The sequence below is a fragment of the Vidua chalybeata genome, chromosome 2 (genome assembly GCF_026979565.1).
Source record: "Vidua chalybeata isolate OUT-0048 chromosome 2, bVidCha1 merged haplotype, whole genome shotgun sequence".
Lineage (NCBI taxonomy): Eukaryota > Metazoa > Chordata > Aves > Passeriformes > Viduidae > Vidua > Vidua chalybeata.
This window is the reverse complement of record NC_071531.1, coordinates 84,923,990-84,945,197: the sequence shown is the minus strand read 5'-3', so window position 1 is coordinate 84,945,197 and position 21,208 is coordinate 84,923,990. Positions and strand designations below refer to the sequence as shown.

General features: G+C 38.6%; 1 protein-coding gene across 2 annotated transcripts in view; it reads right to left on the bottom strand.

The window, feature by feature from the left end:
* Positions 1-20,012, bottom strand: part of ARHGAP42 (Rho GTPase activating protein 42) — a 142,308-nt gene extending 122,296 nt beyond the window's left edge. For both annotated transcript variants that reach the window (XM_053935227.1, XM_053935228.1), the window contains exon 1: positions 19,859-20,012. In XM_053935227.1, coding sequence (XP_053791202.1) covers positions 19,859-20,012 — 154 coding nt within the window. The remainder of the gene's footprint in view (positions 1-19,858) is intronic.
* Positions 20,013-21,208: the final 1,196 nt, after the last annotated feature.

Here is a 21,208-nt window from a genome sequence, read left to right as displayed (position 1 = left end):
TGTTATCTTCCTGGTAGAGTGATATCCTTTAACTAACAATTTTACCATCCATTAGTACTAGTAGTGTTTATATTATGGCATGTGTAATGAGTTCTGAACGAACTACTATCAAGAACAAATGAGACCTTGCCATTTAAAACAGATATAAAATAACTGGGTTGGTTTTTCACTCTACACTCAGGCGCGGTCAAGAAACATATTCTAGTAATTATTTGAAACTGGGGGAAAAGAGAAACATTATTAATGCCAATCCATCAAGTCACAAGAGACCTGCACTTAAAAACTATACACATATTTTGTCTCACTCCTTGACACTTGTCTCTTGATATGAAAGATACAGGGAATTCAGGTAAAGGTACGTGGTAAGTAAATGGCAAGAATACCTTGTTTAAAAAAATGCATACACAGCAATCTGCCTGAAAGGGGTAACTGGAGAACCACAAGAGTTCTACAAAATGACAAGCAGTACAGAAATGATGGTTGTTTCCCAAGCGGAAACAAATGCTGTCTAACAGAGCAAGAAGCAAGCTCAAAACAAAGCAGGAAGATGCTTTTTCTTAACATTTGTAGTTAAATAATGAATCTCACTATAACCGGATACTTTGGATATTAAAAATTTATGTGGGCTCAAAATGGACTACACAAGTTCACTGAAGAAAAATCCACTGAGAGCTATTAAAGACATAACTAACCCCTTGCTCAGGAAATCTTCAAGCCCCAAACCACTGGAGGCAGTGGAAGCCTCACTACACTCTGCCTGCTATTTTTCTCTGCCTTAGACAGTCAGTGCCATGCGTAAGAGAAAAACAGAACCCACAGCACAGCACTCACCCGTATCTAAAGACAGGATGTAGCACCAGATAAGCTTCATGTCCAACCCAGCACAGTTGTGCTTATGCTCTTTGTAGGAACATTTGGACACATATTTTGTAATTGCTTCAATGCCTCAAGACACCATTAGCTGATGACCACCACCTGCTAGTAGGAGGTTATCACTGTCATGGATGAGCCGATCCATGGGTAAGCCCTCTTTAGCCACCTATCCAGGGTCATCTGTTTGAGCAACAGGCAACAACAGGAGAAGGAGCTGAGTTCACACTGAAAAAGTAAAGATCATGAAAATGTTCTGTCTTCCCAGCAGAACCACAAGGAGATATTCAACAGTGTATGGGCAATGGCAGGTAGATGAAAGCTGTATTATCTCCAACAGTTCCACAGCCAGAGGATGTGGGCCATTACACCTTTAGTTATATCACAAGGCTGTAATTTTTCCAGCAAAGACTTTTTTAGTTATTTGTACTATGAGGTAAACTAAGTATAATTTTTTTACAGTAAAAATAATTGTATTAATAAATAAAAAGCTGACAAAAAGTTGATTTGGACTACTAAGTCCAAATGGCTTCAATAAAGACTGATTATGAAGCTGAATTCCTTGCATATGTATATTAGCTTCACCCTTCTCCTTCAAAAATGTTCCTAACTTATTCTTAGCATGAGGGCAATCACTATGTGGACAACTATCACATGACTCTTTTTTTTTGGGGGTTCAGTATTGCTCTTTCCTCCTCCCATTATTGCTCACTGCCTAGCATCCAAGTCCGGTAATAAACACAGAATTATCTCAGCCTTCAAGCAAGCCAAGTCTAGAAAAAATAAAAGAACATTTTTATGTCATATCCAACGCCATTACCCTATTTACAGTTGGAAATGCTGAAAGCGAGACTGCCTAGCGCCACACACCCCAAACTCATGATTAGGCAGGTCCTTCTAGTTCCCAAGTCCTTGCCCATTATTATAGATACCATTCTGTCAGACTAGGAGATGTTAACCAGAGCTGCAAACAACACAACTTCTCACACTTCCCTGTCACCACAAAATCTGCAACTTCATTCTTTCAAGGGGGCACACTTTTGAAAAATAGTTTTATATTTAAAGGAGCGAAGAAGATCCTAATTTCATTGAAATAAATAATACAAAAAAAAAAGCAGCACAACATCGTTCTGATCCATTTAATGTAGGCCCTGCAGAAGGCCTGGCTACTCCAGTTACAGCAGTTAGTGCTCTCTGTTTCAACTCAGTCTCCATGAAAATGAAGAACACCAGACACACAAATATGCTGACTTGCTTAACAGTCATTTGCTAAGCTTTAGTTCAAGCATCTTTAAAAAAAAAAAAAAAAGAAGAAGAAACAAAATTGTGACAGAAGTATTAAGGTTAGCATAACTAAACTCCGACGTTTCTAAATCAGAAGATTTTACATTTAAGTTTAATATAAGATTTTTGCATATACAGTGTTTCCATCTATTTTCAGGTGCTGCAGGATGTTACTTCTCTTTCTCAAAATACATATAAATTTCCACCAACTAAGATCAATTCCAACTAAGATTTCAATCCAACTTCGTCACAGCTCCATCTCAAGAATCGGTATCTGAAGGAATATTGAAGAAAGTGTTTCTTTGCATAGACGTTCTAGAAGAAGCCTACAGAGGTTTTCACTAAGAGAGATGGGAAAAAAATTCCTTCTTTAAAGATATAAAACCACACTGAAATAGCTGATAACAAAGCTTTTGGAAAATACCCATCCATCTTGTTTCCACACACAATGAAAAGTCAATAACAAGCCAATGGATCAATAATTCACTAAGAGAAGGGAAAAAAAAAATAAAAACAGAAACACTTTGAACCTGAAACGGTTATTTTATATTATTCATGAAGGAAAATTTGGTGCTTAAACCTAGAACTGTATTTTTATCTAAAGACTGACTGCAGAATGTCCCTGATCTCACCATAACATCATTTTCCCTCAAGTATGCTGCAAAAAGTTGCACTTGGAGGACCAGCTTTGCATGCCTTACAGTTTGTTGGCTAGCTGGATTTCCATTCCATCACAGCCTCCTCCTCTCCCTTTTCTCAATGAAAAGTGGCTTAAAGGAGTTGTAGACTAATTTCAAATGTCCAGCAGCACTATGACTTCCTTAGACTCAATTTAATACAAGTGAGAACTTTTCCATGAAAATATACTTTTCAAAAACCATGAGAATTCTTAGCAAGCTTAAAACCAAAAAAGTTCTGCAACTGGACACAACTCTGAAATCATTGATTCCTTTTAAAATGGAACTGGAATTCTCTGTTTCAGTTTAGACAACGTTTGCTATTTACAATGAGCAATGCGAACCAAACAGAGCACAAACATGGTAGTCTGGATTTTGGACGCTGCCTCCCAAATGCAGAATTATTTTTTCTTTCTGTGAGCATGTAAAATGCTTAACTGCAATGGATACTCCTTTCAGAGTTCCATGTCTGTTGACTGTAATCCTTTTACATCTGCACTTGAACACATACATAAACATGAATCAATGAAGAGTCTCTGAATTACTTGAGAGAATTAATTTAACAGCCAAGCAAAACACCATCTTCCCAAAACATTCATGTTAACTTTCTTGACATAAGCAAACAGAGCACATTAAAATATTGGCTGCAAGAAGAGGAAAACATGGCACTAACTAGCCAGGGGAGGGGTAGGGATGATGTTTCTGTATTTTTAATTATTTTATTTAAAACTACAGCCACCAATAAGCAGGTGGTTTTGCAGATATCTCTGAGTCTAACATGCAGGGCAAGACATAGCTTCTCCTAAGTCAATTCTATTTTGTGAATTGTATCTGAAGTAAGGATGTCCAATCTATACATTCTTAAAGAGAGATTGTAATGACTCCAGCTGACTGTTACAATAGCTCAGCTATTAAGGATTCTGATCCTCTGGCTCCCTAAACATACAATAGCATCTCTTATCAAGCCAATTATTCACAAAGACAGGCTTGCTAAATCCTTTTACAAGCACCTTCCAACACAAAACAATACTCCTGGGATCCACTCTGCAGAGACAAGAGCCCAGAACACTGAAATGATCGGAGCTACCCCTATGCTAGCTGGTCACTCATTACCTAGTGGCCAAAGAGCTAGCAAATTTAACTTTGATATCATACCCTCAAGCCAAACATATAAATTAATCCTGTGTATTCTGCTGTTAATTCCCATAATGTCTGAAAATAAAATTTTAAAAAATCACTGTGGAATAATAATTATAAACTGGGTAAAGACAAGCAAACACTGCTCTCAAAATTATTGTGGGAAACAGTAACTATAAATATGGATGAGAGAATCAACATGAAGTTTGACATAAATAGCCTCATTGAGAATTATTTTCCTATTGGATTTGGAGGTCACCAAAATATGCACACAGTTACTTAGAAATAGAACACCCACTAAGTCAAACAAAAACAAGGACTTACAGTGCCAGTTTTTCAGTAATGACACGCGAGGTGCCTATTTTTTTTTTTTGTGCTAATCCTTCCTCCTCCTAACATGAAAAATGAAACTTCTCTTCCCTCAAAGAAAAACAAAATCCAATAATAACCCGCAAAAGTTCAGTCTTGGCAAGAAAACTTAGTAAAGGCTTCAGCTTAAGAAGTCTCCTTGAACCAAATTACCCAAGTGGCTAAAAGATTATGCAGCTGCTAACTTCACTAGTTGGTATATAGCTTCCCAATAAATACACCTAAAAATCATTTCATAATTTGTGGATTTGTCCTATTGCATGAAAAAACAAAACATGTTTCTGGATGTGCATAATAGTCAGATTCTGGTTTTTATCATCTCTCCACAGATAAGCAATACCTCGAGGTGCTTGCACAATAGCTTTTTGAGTGAAGAGAGATGTATTTCTGAAAAAATCACATTCCACTGAGCATTCAAGAGCATTTAGCTCTTGCTCTTTTATACTTCTGAAAATATCATTAGCAACCTACATAATCCTTATAATATTTTATATTCCAAACAAATATTTTCATTTAAAGATCAAGGTAGGGAAGTAGTAGAGCTGTAAGGAAGTTAGCAGAAGACTCTTTTTTCAGCTTCAGTTTTGCTAAGTACTGAACTCAGCAAAGTGCATATTCCAGCTGTGTAAAGTATTTATCTTGAAAGAAACACAAGAGGATGTGGGCTTTAAGCCAGTAAAATACTCAATCATCTGGAATATCACAGGACAGACCAACCAAACAGGTTTCACAACTGCCAGGGCACGAAGGCAGCAACAAATACTTAACTCAGTTGCCGCAGCTTCTTATAACGGAATCAAACTTCAGTAGATTTTCTATATTACCACTTCTTTCTCCTGCCAAATAATTCCTTTCTGAATCTCCAAGGAGTCTTACTATTCATCAGATCAATCATAAAATCTGGAGATAAAACTGGAAAAAGGGTGTTAACACTGAGTAACATATTTTGCGGCCGATACATGTATTCACAATCAACTTTCATTTTTTTCTTTCTTGAAAAGCAGAAGGATGTCATAATTTTAAATGCCAAGAAGGCAAGGTGATATGGGAAAATTATATTTAGGAAGCACACACTAATGCACATAGCAAAATATATCCACATAGTAATGCTATTTACATTAGCTTTAAAACTCCTTGAAAGATTTGGGAGTCACTGCAGGCAGTTATTTTATAATATCAACTCAACAGTCAGAACAGTCACAAATATTAAGACCTAGTAGGGAAAGAATGCCAAAAGAAGAAACTATCACTATTTGATGCATTCGTTCCTTGAATATTCCATGAAGTTTCTTGCAGTCTAACTCAGAATGGACATAGTTACCACAAAGAAGGTACAGAGGACAACCAGAGGACAGATTTGCTAACTTAAGAGCAGAAACTAACGAGACTGGAACTTTTCAAAGAAGCCGGGGAGCAAAACCAGAAAGAAAGAGGAAAGAAAGGAAAGAGCTTAAAAAAAATATAGCAAATCCAAAGCCAGATAAACAAGGCAGGCAATATATACAGACAACAGTTACTTCTCATAGAACAAAAATTGCCATTGTCAGATTAAAAAAAAAAAACAAAAAAAAAAAAAAAAAAAAAAAACCAAAAAAAAAAACAAGCAGCAGGCATACAACAAAGGAAACATTTTTGCTCCTGCAGTGCAAACTTAAATCATGGAACTCCTTGCCTGCTGTCACAGACTGCTGTGGAGCCTGACAGGACAACTGGATTTCAACCCAGGTTAAGTTAAATCCCTTTCTGAAAAGGAGTTATTTGACAACACTTGGGGAAACTTTAGTAGAAGGCTATGCAATTTAAAGGTTCTCTGTGTCTGACTTACAGAAGCTCAGTATTTCTGTGAGGGTCACTGACTGGCCAGTTTTATTCTGGAGGTCTGAAGGCAGAGCGCATGGCTCTGTGGGACTGCACAGATGCTGACACAACTCTAAACCTAGGTATCCTCACAAAATCTGAAGCTTGCATCTCAGTAATAACAGGACTTAACTACTGACTACATTAATTTGTTTCATGGGGAAACAATCAGGTTTGCAGAAGTGTTTATCAATTTATGGGGTTTTGTTTGTTTAAAAAAACCCCGAACTTTCCATTTACTTGACATAATTTTAGAAGCAGAAGCAAACTTCTGAGAGACCAAATTCCATGTTACATATTTGGATCTCACCATAAATCCTCCCTCCTAAATTTCTCTGAGAAGCACAAATACAATTCTCACTGGAATAAATGAGGAGTTACGGAAGTATAAGACTTCATATTTAAAGAGCCAATATACTTTTAATGAAGTTTAACAGAACAGTATGACAAAATTTCTGCTGGCAGTACAACGTACAGCAGCATAAAAAATTCTACTGCACTGATAGTAGGGATTACCTGAACGATCTGTTTAGCTTCAGAAAAAAATGAACGCCTACGCTATTTTGATAAACAGTTGATAAATCAACTGTTTTAAGATGCCACTCCTACACTAAAAAGTGCCTGTTTTATAAGTACTCAAATCAAGCAAATTCAAATAGTAATTCAAATGTTAAAAATGGTATTTAATGCTTTTATATATATTTTTTTTTAAATTTCAACCTAAAGGCATATGTAGAAACTGGGATGGAAGTGAAATGCCCTCATAACACTTAACAGACATTTAAATTACTCAACACCTGTTTATATACAGAAAAAAACCAAAGTACTAGGTATAGAAAGAGATACAAGTTAAAGATAAATCTCCCCAAATCACAGGTTTTATTTTACTGTGGGACAACAGTGATAAGAAAGGCAAGAACTTGCCATACAACTGGTTTAACTTTGATATCTGCCAAGAATCCAGACATAGGATTGATACACAGAAACTCCAACTCCCACTGATGCAGAACCTCATAGTCTCTGTCCATCTGCACTGTACTCAGCCCCTCTTGCACATCCCACAAAGGGGCAGGGGGATCAAGATTTATATCATTTAATATGCTTTAAAAAGAGAACTAGACCAACCAACCAACCAAAAAAATATCAAGCCACTAAAACATCATCTCCCCCAACCCATTCACTAGTAAGAGTAACACTGCTGTCTTGTGTTTTATTCCATCTGTACAAATGCATTGTTGTTCAAGTGCCATTTTGATTTACAAAGGGACAAGAGAAGTGTTTGTCAAAATATCATGGATTCCTTTGGGAACATTAAACGTTCAAGAAGACATTGCAAAACTGATGTTCAACCCAGCAACACAGTCTCAGAGCTCTATAATGACTCGTCAAGAGCAGTGACAAAAGTAGGCATGCAAGGGAGTTTTTATTGTAAAACAGTCTTGAAGTCTCAAGGTGCATTGACAACTCTGGCTTCTCATAGCATCAGAGAAGCTCTGGAGTGTCAGTGAGGAGGAGTTGTGACAGCATAATGCATATTTCACTGACAAATGATTTGGAAGCTGTCAGAAAGCTGGTGGAGAAAAAAAAACCCACATTATCTGCAATGCCATTTTAGTAAATTTAAAATGATTACCATTCCCAGGGAGATTTGGTATATGCTGCATTAAGAGACAAGAGTAAAATTAAATGAACCAACAGAATAAAGAATTACATTGTTGCTGTGCTGTAGCAATGCAAACAGTATAAGAATAAACAAATTTTAACCTGCTGTATTTCAACTACACAGAGAAGGCACAAACCAGAAAAAATAGCACTATGTACAGTTATCAATATTGTATGAGAATATAAAAAATGGAAATTCTTAGGTTGTATGGAACTAAAGGAAATCAGTAGATTCTGTGAATTTGTGAGTTTAATTTACTTAGACCAGAGACCAATGTGTCTCTTGGATTACAAAGGAAAAAGAATGGCAAAAAAATGTACTTTTACAAGACTTGTAATTTTTCACTTCTCAATTAGACCTGAAAAAATAAATGCTAAACAAATTTCTTGAACATGGCCTTAACATTTGTATCTTTCATCCTGCAATCAGGAGACAAACAAAAGATGGTAAGACTTAGACGAACACCCCATCAGTTCATGGGAAAATGAGTTGTGTCATGCTGGCTAGGGTGCAGAAGATGGCATCTTCAACCAGCTTAGCAACAGAAGCTATAGCTTAAAGGGCAAACTCAAAAATTCTGTATGCGTGAATCAGGAAATCTCTCAGCATACAAAGAAGATTTGGCTATGTAAACAGGAAATATCCTGCTGTGTATAAACGCCTCTTCACAAAATGAAATATTTTGGATTTCTCATTTGACCTTAGGCTCCCAAACAGCACAAAGATGCAACAGCTGTAAGCTCATGTAGCAAAAAGCCAACCATACTGACTGTATTGGTGAGAAAACTCTGTTAAGTCAATTGCCAAGCTTACATTTATGCCTACAAGAACCAGCTTAGACACACCTCTACGTTCTTATGTCAGTTTCCAATTAAACCAGTCATGGTAGTAGACAACAACACACTGTATACACAAGAACTGTGAGAATTTTAAGGTTCTTTAAGTAGTTCAGACTATCTCTATCTCAACAGGATAACAAAGCTAAGCTATTAAACCCACTTTCCTTGACATTAAGGATCTTTGAAAAATGTTAAGTTTGCTACCTTTACATACCTGTAAGACAGCAACTTGAACTGAACATATTTAATGTCTGTATATAGGAAAAGAAACAGTATTACCATCTTCAACTATTTGGTTTTGTTTCAATGTATATTTCCACAGGCATGTACCTACACTAAAATAATACAGACTAGTGTTCAAAACTAAGAAAGATAAAAGAAAAAACCCAAAACAACAAAACCAGACACCAAAAACATCCCCCCAAGACAGTTACTACAGCATAGCACCTCCATTTTGAATCACTATGCTGATAACAAAGTAAAGAGTACCAGGAGGAAACTCTGAGGCCTTATTTGCAAGTATTTTAAACATGAAAAACATTAAAGTAAAATGTCTTAAGGATGTACTCTTCACAGATTTCAAAGTTTCACTAACACATGTACATTCAAGGAATGTAACTTCATGACTTGCAAATAGACCGAAAGCATTTCTTTTTAAGGCAAGAAAAAAACAATGTGATCAACAAGCCCTGCTACCCTGAACAGGAGTTTCAGGATTTAATACTTTAAATCCAACAAGTATAAATGAACAAGACTTCAACATAGGGGGAAAAAAATCCAAACAATTTAAAATTTCAATGAAAAGTCCATTCTAGTATTAAGGAAGCATCTTACTAGCTTTGCAGTTGCAGGTTTATAATCTTAATTTGTATAGCTTCTGCCAACACTTGGATCTTCATACACCTTGGTCTTTTAGCAAAACCTCCCATCAAGAATTTTTCCTTTTATATAAATAAAAATATAAATATAAACACAAAAATATAAATATCAATAAATCTCTAACTTTCAGATTAAGTAATGGTGAAAAACATGTGCTACATGGTGTTCATGGTCTTCAAGGTGGTGAGGCATGTTTATATGCTCTTCAAATGTTCAAAAGGATCTTCTTCATGCCTTCACAAATTTTCAGCATTCTCCAGAAAACGAGCAGCAGGACCAGACTCAACATCCATATATGCAAAAACTATCCATAAAATCCTTTAATTGATATACTTCTGGCATCTGTCAGCCTGCAAGCCCATGTTCACCTCATTAAATGTACTCATCTTCCCCTCCACCAGCCAACTACTTTTCATAGTCAGTGTTAGCTGCCCTGTAGGCATGCCACATTTGCTGTTTCTTGTCTTGCTGGAAATGTCCCCAAACAGATTATGCAAGGACAACAAAGAGTGATTTGCTGTGATTCTAACGATTTTCAACTCTCAAAAAAGAAAAGCATGTTTTCCAACACAGAAGTCTCACCACACTTCTTAAAAACAAAAAAGCAAGGGAATTCCCTCTAAAAACCAGAGTGAAGCACTGGCCATTGTCATGAAGAAAATATGTTGAGAAGCTGCAGTGCATTCATTTCCTTTCTACTTCAGTTGGACTGACTTACATTAATAAATTTATCAAATTAAGGCAACAAGGTCTCATATCCACTCTGCACAAAAATAACCAGTCAGTAATTCCTAGACAAAGATCCATGAGTCAAAAAACATCACATCAGGCATTCATGATGCTTACCATACTGCACTATTTTTCCTTAGTTTTAACCATCAGGCTTGGTCAATAATATGTTGAAACTGGGAGAGGGGAAAAAAAAAAAAAAAAAAAAAAAAAACAGTAGAGGGGAAGAAGTAGTACTAGCCATAGTACATTTCAGTATCTGCACAAGGTTAATCAAAAATTAATATTCCCAAAGATTATTTTTACCCCACCTACTTTGCTGTGGCTTAAAACAACTCCTGTTTAACTAGATCTGACACCAACTGAAAGCAGCAGTTCAGTTCCAGTGCATAACCACCCTCTGGCTGAAATAACTTTTCCTAATACCCAATCTAGAGGTAAAATATTTTATAAATACTTTTTATTTACCCTAGAAGGTAAAATACAACACTTTATAATGAACAGATGTATTTTTACACATATATGTTTTAGCAGTATCTCTCAATGTTCTCATAACTTCTGTTTTTCCCCAGAAAAAGGGGATTTTACCACTCCTAGGGTAAAGCTCAAGTCTTACTTATTTTGAGGTTTCCCAGAAGGTGACATGGCTCTGCAGCTTCCCTATGTATGCAGGCTAACAGGTAACTCATGCAAGGACCATGGAAAGGTATTTCGTTTTTTTCTTGAAGTATCATTATACAGCTTGCTTTAATGGCAGTGGTAGTTCTAGACATGAAAAGGTTCAAAAAGGGAACATTTTTTTGAAATTGATAACCTCAGGCTCAGAGCAATCTTTTTCAAAGCAGCAAGTTTCTTCTGCATGCTCCCTGCAACTTATAAGTAAGTTTAGGCTTAGAGGAAAATCATCCCTCTATAATATTCATGGATTTAAAATAACAGTTTATACAAATAGTAAATTCCACAGAAGATGAGTTCTTGAGTTCTCTCTACTTCTACTTCTCTCAACTCCTCCTCATCCTTTGTAAAAAAGGTTAAAGGTAAATAAGACAGAAAAGGGTGAGAAGATGGAAGGAATGGACTTACAAAGGAATGTAAACTTTCTGAATAGCATGGTTCCAGAGCTCCAAAGGCTTTGAAAATACTGATAATCTAGGCAGGCTTTTGAACATCAACATGTACCACCACAACATCACAAATCTCTCTGCTCTTCCATTTAAATATGAACTGCACTTTTAAGAACCGTGGCTTCTAAGAACTGATCTGCACATATTTACACTGACATTTAGCCACTTCTTGAAATTAATCTAATTATTACAGCAGAAGAAAAAAAGTTTAACTAAATTGATTTATCCCTTTTTGTGCACTTTCAATTACCAAAGAACTTAACTCAAAAGGAAATGTCTTTACTAGGAAACCCTGTCTCCTGTATTGGTTGTTTTACCAAGGATTTGTGGGGTTTTTCTGTGCATGGTGGTGAGACAGTGGCAAAGGTGAGGACTTGGGGAAAAAGAACAAAGATGATTTTTTTATTTGATAATTTTCTAGAAGCAACCAGGTTCTTACCCAGGTATTTTTGTGCAGAAAGCAGGAGGAAAGGGTCATCATAAAAAATTATATCCTTAACTGAAGTCTAAACAGGTCAGCTGAATGACCACCTCATCTAAGATCTACTATAAAAGAATTAAAAACCTTTACAGCTTTTTAATAATTAATTCCCTGGTTATTTTCCTAAGTTCACCTGTCCCCATGAACAACAAAACAATTCTCAGTCATTAAATGCCTAGACAGCAGCTGCTTGTTAGAAGAGGAACCAAAACATTCTCTTCCAAAGACAGAAGCACTGAAAGTACTTGGAGAAGAGCTTTACTGGGTTTACATGGCAAGGTAGAGGCAGAGGAGGGCAGCAGAGGTGGATTCTGCGAGAAGACACCAGAAGCTGATCTCATGTCAAACAGATGGTTCTACAGAATCAAATCACAGAATCATAGAATACCAGGCCCAAAGGGACCTCAAGTGTCACCTGGTCCCACCTCGTGGCAAAATCACAAATATTATGTTTATTTTACTTACAGGTTTTTATAGCAGAAAATTAATTCTAATGGTGATACCTGCTTTGATTTACATAATATCTTTCTGAGACCAAGAGTACCTTTGTAAACAGACACTATAACACACATCTGGCATGCAAACCTCTCTTCAATCAACTTGCAAATCAACTAACATGAGCAGTAGAACAAATTATGACCGAGGCATTGCAGGACCTTGTATCCTGCTTTAAATATTGAGCTAAAAGAAGATAAGATTTAAGACATACAGCATTTCCATACTGTTTTGCCATGTCTGAATTATATTAATCAAAACACCAGAGTGCAGTAACATGTTTAAGCTTTTGTGTCCTGTGAAATACAAGTTTGCATAATTCAGGAGAGGGAAGTGATTTAAATTGATAACTTCAAACTAATCTGAAAAACTACACTGTAACATAGCCTGGAGTTTATAACCTGCTGTGAATATATCTTTCTAATGAAAGCTATTTGCATTTCACAGGGTGCCAGTGAGAGGTTACATTACTGCCCAACAGTACTTCAATTCCATATTAAAATGGAAGAAGGTCAAGTTATTTTTCTTCAGTTTAAATATATACTTTATTGCTACTACCTATAAGATCCTAAGACTTTTTCACCTTTAATCATACACATGAGGAATCCATAGCACCACATATCCAAAAGACCATAAGCATAGATTGGATTTAATGATTGATGTTCTTACAGAATATGGAAAGATAAAACTTATGAAGACTATTATACTAATTTTGTTTTCCCTACTTTTATGTGCTCTTGAAAACTTAAAAGTCATTTTAAAAAGGCATAGAAAAGAGCTACTAAAATGACCAAGAAACCAGGGAACCTCTTAGAAGAGAAGATGTGAACAGCCTGTTCAGTCCAGCAAAAGGATGTGATTATTCACCAAGCAAATCCAAGTAAACAAGTTGAGTGAAAGGAAAATTAGCATAAACAAGTTTGAATTTCCAGATTAAATTTATTGTAATGAGTTATCCAACTCTCAGAATAACAAGGCTCTAGAACAGCCTTCTAGCAGAAATAGAAAGGATAAAAATTGTTTTTAAAATGGAGCTTGATAAGTGGGGATTACATTATGTAATACTAACAGGAGACTGGATTTAATAAAGTAAATCCATGGTACCAAATTTCTCTATATTCCAGATTTACTTAAAATTACAGTTTCGAGAATATAGGAAAAATAGAAAGGCAAAGATATAGCACTGGCTTACTTATTCAGTAGGAAGGACTGTATTGTCCTGGTTTTTTTTTTTGGTTTTTTTTTTTTTGCTTTGTTTTTTTTTTTGTTTGTTTTTTTTTTTTTTCCCCAGAGGATGAATACGAAGTTATTTACTATTACAGGAAACTGCAAATTGCTGTAGCACTTCTGCCCACAAAAACCCAAGAGATCTGGACAAGTTCAGTGACCACAGCATCATATTTTCCATTGTAGTAAAGACAATATTCCTGAAGCAGCTGGTCTCTTATTAATAGAATTCATTTATCTTATTCATAGCAAATGAAGCACACAGTAGACAACAAGCCAAGTGGCCCATTAAGAAACAGATTATATTTGACCTTTTACAGAAATCAGTTTAAAAATCCTAATTAAAAAAAAAATCACAATATTTTTTTCAAGCAGAGACATAATTTCATTTCATTTCATTTCATTTGAAACTCAAAACTGCTCCTTTGGTAGCCTGACATAATCCAATTACCAAGTTTCTCTAAAGAATACCACTTTCAGTATTAAGGCTTAAGAACACCCAAGTTGAGTCATTCAACATCTTTGTTAATACAGTAATCATTACTGACAGTATGGAAATTCACTTGCAGGTACTACTGGTTCCAAATTAAACATCATGTGATGGCCAGAAAATAATGCACTCTCTAACAGTCCACTACATCCTGATATTTGTTTTCTTCACATATATTTGGCTAAAGATAATATGATACAGACTGCAGCTGCTTTAAGCACTAGAGGAAGCAATTAAGATCCTTCTCTGGCTGCCAACCAGCTTACTGTTGGTATCTCTGCATAAAAGGCAGAACACTATTAGAAATGTTTTTGACAGTTACATCCATAATCCATAGATAATGCAGACACCATCTGAGGTTACACAGGACCATACAACTGCCTATCAGAAGTAAGAGGACAGCAATGGAACAGATAACTTCAAAAGCAAAACCCAATGGCATTGAGTAAGTTTCAATTTCCTTTTAGTGGGAAAAAAGAACATGTAGTCTCTCCCTGTAAATGCTAGTTGTAAGACAGGGCTGAAGTAGGCATGATGACCACGTGTGCTCCATGAAGCTGCTGCTGACTGTCGTGAATGCTTACTTACTAATTAAGTGTGACTCTGGAATATCCCAGAACAACACAGATCATATGGTCTAGTTTAGTTAGCATCACATCTTTATGTATGGCCATACTAAGAGGAAAATTTTTTTTTAAATTGGGAATAATGCACTTAGGGACTAAGAAAGGTAAGTTACAGCTACATAATTAAGGGAGAATAACTGCTATCAAACTTCAGCAGTCAGTATTCAATGAACTCACTCTTGCTTTACTTAGAATCTGGAAAAGACATCGCAAAGACATGATCTTATGAAAATATGTGAGGCAAATATATCTGGGAAAATGCATCTCTCTGGAAAGATACAAAGGTTTTGTTTTTTTAATGAAAAAATGAATCCCCAAAGAGATAAAAAGATCATAAATTCTTATGCTGCAATTGTGTCCTTTTTTTTTTTCCAGGGAGCTAATCCCCAAAATGTCCCTAAATATAAACAGGTTCATCACTGTATTTTTTTTATTAGGTTTAGTAGAGAAGTGAATCATCCCTGAAAACCATGAAATATGCCAAACAACTTAAGAGTCTTTTTATGGATGAAATTTCAATAAAACCCTGGTAAATAACATCCCCTTGCACCAGACAGTATTTCCACCTTGTGTCTGTTTCTCCTTGTGTCAAGTAATAAAATAAAACTAATGACTGCTACTAAATTACGAAATTCTAAAGATATCTCCTAAATCTTGTTTATATTACATGTATATATAACATCACATCTCTGCATTACTATTTGCATCATACTAAGATACTTGAAAAAGCATAGTATTACTTAAAATAGCTGTAAACATACTGAACTTTCAACCCCTTAACCCAAAACTTAGTCAGCTCTCATCTTCAAATATGTGAATCTGACAGGACTTAAGATGAAGAGAGCCTCAAAAATCAGAGGGAGAAACAGAAGGCTTCTGCACACACTGAGCCGCAAGATCACCTGTACAAGATGAATGTCACTTTTCTGGATTGTTAAATACAAAATTCATTAACTTTGGCAAGTCAGTAGGCCTATTACGGAAATTAAAACCATACAAGTAAATCTATAATGGAATTTCCTATATAATCTATAGGACAACACCCTAGAATAGGTTGCTTTTTCAGAAGATAGCTACAAAAAATTTCAAAGTACATGACTGGCAAAAAGTACAGGGAAAAACAGACTTGATGTTTTCACTGAAAACAACCTAGAATGAACAAGAAGGAAAAATATCAATTCTGCCCTAGGAGTCATTCTACAGCTGGACCTCACAATGTGAAGCATTTAGGGATATGCACTATCAACATGCACCTGAAAGATCTATTAAATTAGGCGGCTGGAGAAATTATGAACTCAACAGTTACCTAATATCAAGAAGTTGTAACAGGAAAGAATTTGTTCTATAAAGTTTTTTACCCTCTCAATTCCTAAGTTAACAACAATAAACCTCTTCTGGGTGCACTAAAAAACTATACACTTCTACTTAAATGTGCCTATACACAGGGCTAAAGCTCTGTCAAAAGATAATTTTTTCATATAACAGGCATTATATCTTATATGCATAAACTAAATCTTTCAAGAGATAGTAATGCGTTTAGTACCTCAGCTGATTTGAAAAAGGAAGTGTAGTCTTAATACTACTACTAAATACTAATTGTAGGACAAGGCTGAAGCATGCACAATGGCTATACAGATAGGATACTAACCTAGCTAAACTGAAACATATAATTTGTGTTGTTCTGGGCTAGTCACAAAATCCTGCTTATTTAGAAAGACAACGAAACAGTGCTGAGGATTTTATATTAATTCTAGCTTTATCAGTTCCTACTGTATTCACAATAGTCAACTGCTGCTTCCTGGAACACAGTATTATGGCTCTGCATGCCGTGGAAAGCAGCACTCTCCGGAATTAACATAGCAAAACCACATTGAAATAAAAACTCATTCTGGGACCAAGTGCAAAATAGTTGTATACTACATTGAGCGTATTTGTTCTATCTTCAATTTATGTGGAATCTGCCAGGTATTTATAAACATTGCATTGTTACAGTAACTTGAATACTTGATCGTGAAAATATTAAAGTTTTGTAACATTTGTAATACAGAAGTTTAATTTTACCTGAAAAATGCTGTCATTTCATATAATAAAACTTACATTTAGCAACCTTTAAAATAATATTGTGTTCTCTAACTGGATTGAGTCAGTTTCACTGTCTCTTCTCTAAGCATGGTCAGGGTGACATGTTCCAAAACTCATTTCCATTGAAGCTCTACAGCACAGTCCAGTTTTCTTTACCCCATCAGAATGGTTCCTACAAAATGATGTGTAAATAAAAATCCTAGATCACCTAGAGAAAAACTTGGTAAATAATGCCTGTTTTGTTTCTAGGCTTTAAGGTTATTAAATACTCAAAAATCAAATAACAGAGTTATCAATGAACTCAACTACTTCACAATTTGATTTTCAAACACATTTTAAGAAATTTGAAAAAAATAGAAGGCATGTAGAAGTATTTTACACTTTACTGATTTTAAAGTTGAGTAGGAGCCACTAATTTGCTTAAACAAGTCAAATTTCTGTGCTCTAGAAATATACAATAGTGCTACTTGCTGTAACAGGTACACTGTCCTTGCAGCACCTACAACAGAGTCTTTAAGAGTATAAGCCTAGGATTTCTAAATTGCTGAGAAAAAACCCAGACATTTTCTCAGCTGCCCTAACACAGAAATTAAGTCAATATTCTATAGAAGAGTGACACAGTCATAAAATCAAAGGATTGAAATGAACAAGAGGACAAAGATTTCTTACTATACCAAAACAAATTTCATTTGTCTAAGGCTAAAAGACACAACATTCTAGATTGGTATATAGGATACAATAAGCATTGTGTCAAATACAATAACATTTGAACTAAAAGTTTGGAAAAATCATGAGAACTTACAAATTAAGTAGTCATTACTTGAGATAGAAATATTGTTCTAAATCCTGCAAGGACTCATAAGTGTTCTCCCCAAAACTAATGGGATTACTCACTTCAGAATCAGGGTTCAAATTACTTCTCAAATACAATATTTGTTCTACTGCAATCTGTCTTTGACCATCATAAAATGGCTTGTGGTGGAAGAGACTTAAAGATCATCAAGTTCCAAACCCCCTCCCATGGGCAGGGACACCTCCCACTAGACCAGGTTGCTCAAGGCCCACCCAACCTGGCCTTGAACTTTTCCACAAAGGGGACATCCACAGTTTCTCTGGGCAACCTGTTACAGAGTCTCATTAACCTCACAGTGAAGAATTTCTCCCTAATATCCAATCTAAACCTACCCACTGCATTACCCCTTGGTCTATTCACTGCATATCCTTGTAAAAAAGTCCCTCTCCAGCTCTTGTATGCCTCTCTTTAGTTACTGGAGAGCTGAAGGAAGGTTTTCCCAGAGCCTTCTCTTCTCCAGGCTTAAGAGCCTCAACCTCTCAGCTTGTCTTCAGACAGCCTAAGAAGAAAGTTGTGTTTGTTCATATTTGATCTGGACCTAAAAGCAGTCAGCTCTCAGTGCTAGTCCAGGTTAAAAAAGTACTCATGTGGTATCCTCATCTATCACAGGTTTGTAAGAGTAAGTTTTTACTACTTAGAACAAGCTCAGATTTTCTGTTACACGGAGAAAGCTTTTCAGCAACCAGGTTTAAAGTACAAATAAACTTTTTTGCCTATAAAGAAAGTACAAATAAACTTTTTTGCCTATAAAGAAAACTGTACCAATGAGTTTTCAGAGATACAGACAGACTGATATACACACACATACACACACATATATATACACACACACAAGCACTATTTCTGTATAATTGATCATCTCACATCCTGTGGGCATGGGTTCAAGAATTTATTAAATTTAATATAAATTCATATAATATGTTAGACTTGTAACCAGCTACTCACTAAAACTTAGATGTGTCTAGAAATAGATGCATTTATATGAAAAAAACGCTCAAAAAGGCAACAGCTGCTTTATGTAAATGCAATGGTGTAAATATACTGTTGATGCCTGAACAAGTACAGTTCAACTCTACTGTTGGGCAAATAAAATCCTCACAATTTTTACCTCCTAGGTAAGGACACAAACTTTGGGTTTACACTTCAGGTCAGAAACAGTTCTTAAGAACTGCAGAGCTCAGAGCTCACCTGTTCCCTGTCCACATCACAAGCAGTACTGCTACCCCTAACCCTACAAAAATTGGCATACAACGTCAATGTGGCAGATATTTTTAAGGGTTAAAGCGATTCTTTCCTTTGATTATCTCATGTTGTACAAAGAGATGCTATAAGTTACTTCTCTGCTCTCTGTGAATGAAAACTTTGGGCAACAGGTGAGAGATCCAAAGTCAAAGAAGTAAAGATAAGAAGTAGGTAGCAAGGTTTACAGGACGGGAGGACAAACCGAGTCTAGTCACGCTCCTGGGCAATTCCTAGCTTTCACTTTATGATCTCCAGGGCATGACTGCTGTTTTCATGCCCCAGAAAGCTGTCACTGCTCCACTCACCTTTAAAAGCGCTACACTGTTCGTGTTTACCTCTGCTCTCAGAACTTCCAAAATACATAAAAGTTAATCTACCACAAGAAGACGCAACAGTATGGGGGAAAGATATAAACTCTCCCTATAAATCCGCTTCATTATGTCGCTTTGCCCACTTATTACAAACATCTTCGTTATCTGAAGACACGCAACTAGCAACCAGCGTGCCAAAAAGAGACCCCGCCGCAACACTCCACGCCTTGTCCGTAGCGTACAGCGACCTACACTGCGACTTTCCGCCCCAGCCCCGACCCGGGCTCTGCCCGCATCCCCGGGCGGGACCACCTGGCCGGTCCGCGCCCCGGCGGCGGCGGCGCCCACGCTCTGCCCGCGGCCGCCGGCGGGGAGGGCGCGGCCGGGCCCCCGGGCCGGGGCAGGGCCCGCGCCGCCCCCGCTCCCCCGGGACACCCACCCGGCCCCGCCGCGGGCGAGGCGAGGCACGGCGGCGGGGAGCGAGAAAGGGAGGGAGCAAGGCAGAGAAAGTTTAGGAGGCGCCTTTCGGCGGCTGCCGGCAGGGGAGCCCGCGCCCGGCGCCCATTCAAACAAAAGAAGCCCCTTCTCCTGCCAGCCACCGCCGGTCCCACCACCCGACTCACTTCGCAGGGCCCCGATGAGGAGGCTTCCGTCCTTAATCAGCTCCTTGATGAACTTGTTCGTCCTCTCCAGCTCGATCTCGTGACACTTGAGGCGCTCCCTGAAATCCGGGCTGTCCAAGTAGGAGTCACTGAACTCCAGCGTGGGCAGCCCCATGGCAGCGCTGGCGTCCGCAGCCCCCCGGCCGGCGGCGGAGGGAGGGAGGGAGGAACGGAGGGAGGGCCGCGCCGAGAGACGGAGCCGAGGGCAGAGGGGAAAGCGGGGGAGCGGCAAGACGAGGCGCGGCTGCCGCCTCTCCGGAGAGGCTTCCGACCCTCCGCACCGGCCCGCTGGCAGCGGAGGCGGCGCGCTCCGGCCGCTGTCACCCAGCTACATTGCTGCCCGCGGGGCACCGCGGGCTCCAAGCGCCGCCGCCGCTCCGCCGCTTCCGGCAGCGCTCGCTCTTCCTCCCTGCCCGGCGCTAACTCCAGTGCGAACCTCCCCCGGCCCGGCCGAGGAATTCCTCCTCCTCCCGGCGCGGCATGCTCACACGCCGGGGACGCGGCCCGGCAGTGCCCGCCCCTCGCTCGCCGCCCCTCCGCGCTCTGCCCTCCAGCGGCGGCGCGGCCTCGGGCCGCTCCGGCCCGGAGCGAAGCGGAGGGTCTGCGCGGCTCTGCGACATGCGGCGCTCGCCCTCCGCCTTACCAGGAGCTTTGGGACTGCCAGAGCAAAGTCGAGAGGGAGGATCCACCACCGGGGCATGGAGGCGCAGGGGCATTACAAAGGGTGTGCGTGGAGGAGACCGGTTTGTGTCGGGGTGAAGCGGGGGAACAGCCGCGCTGCTGGGGCAGGAGCAATGCCAGCCCGGGGGCTCCTGCCTCTGCTGGAGGAGCCGCGGGAGCCGGGGCCGGAGGCAGCCAGCCCGAGCGGGCCTGCTCTGGCAGGGGATCATGCTGGCACCTTGGCCAGTGTGCCCCGTGTGCGCGTCCGGCCTGCGGCGGGGCGGCGCCCCAGGGACGGGCAGAGACAAAGATGTTCTGCCATAGCATTTGGTTGCTGTGAAGAGGATACAGCTGAGCCAAATCCGTCCTAAAAATGAGCATCAAGCCTGGTTTCTGCAGCAAAGTTGGTTTGTACAAGTATGTGAGTGGGCTTTTCACAGTAAACAGAAACACTTTGGTTGATTCGCATATGTTTATCTGGAGTGGTTTATCCAGATATACCATGTCAGTATGTAAGTATTTATACAAATGTACATACTGGATTTAAGGAGAGCTCTCCGTAAACACACCTTTAAGTTGGAAACAAACATCAAGGCATAGGCATGAAAGTAATTGTACTTCATGAAGCTCACCACTTGCCAAAAATGGCTT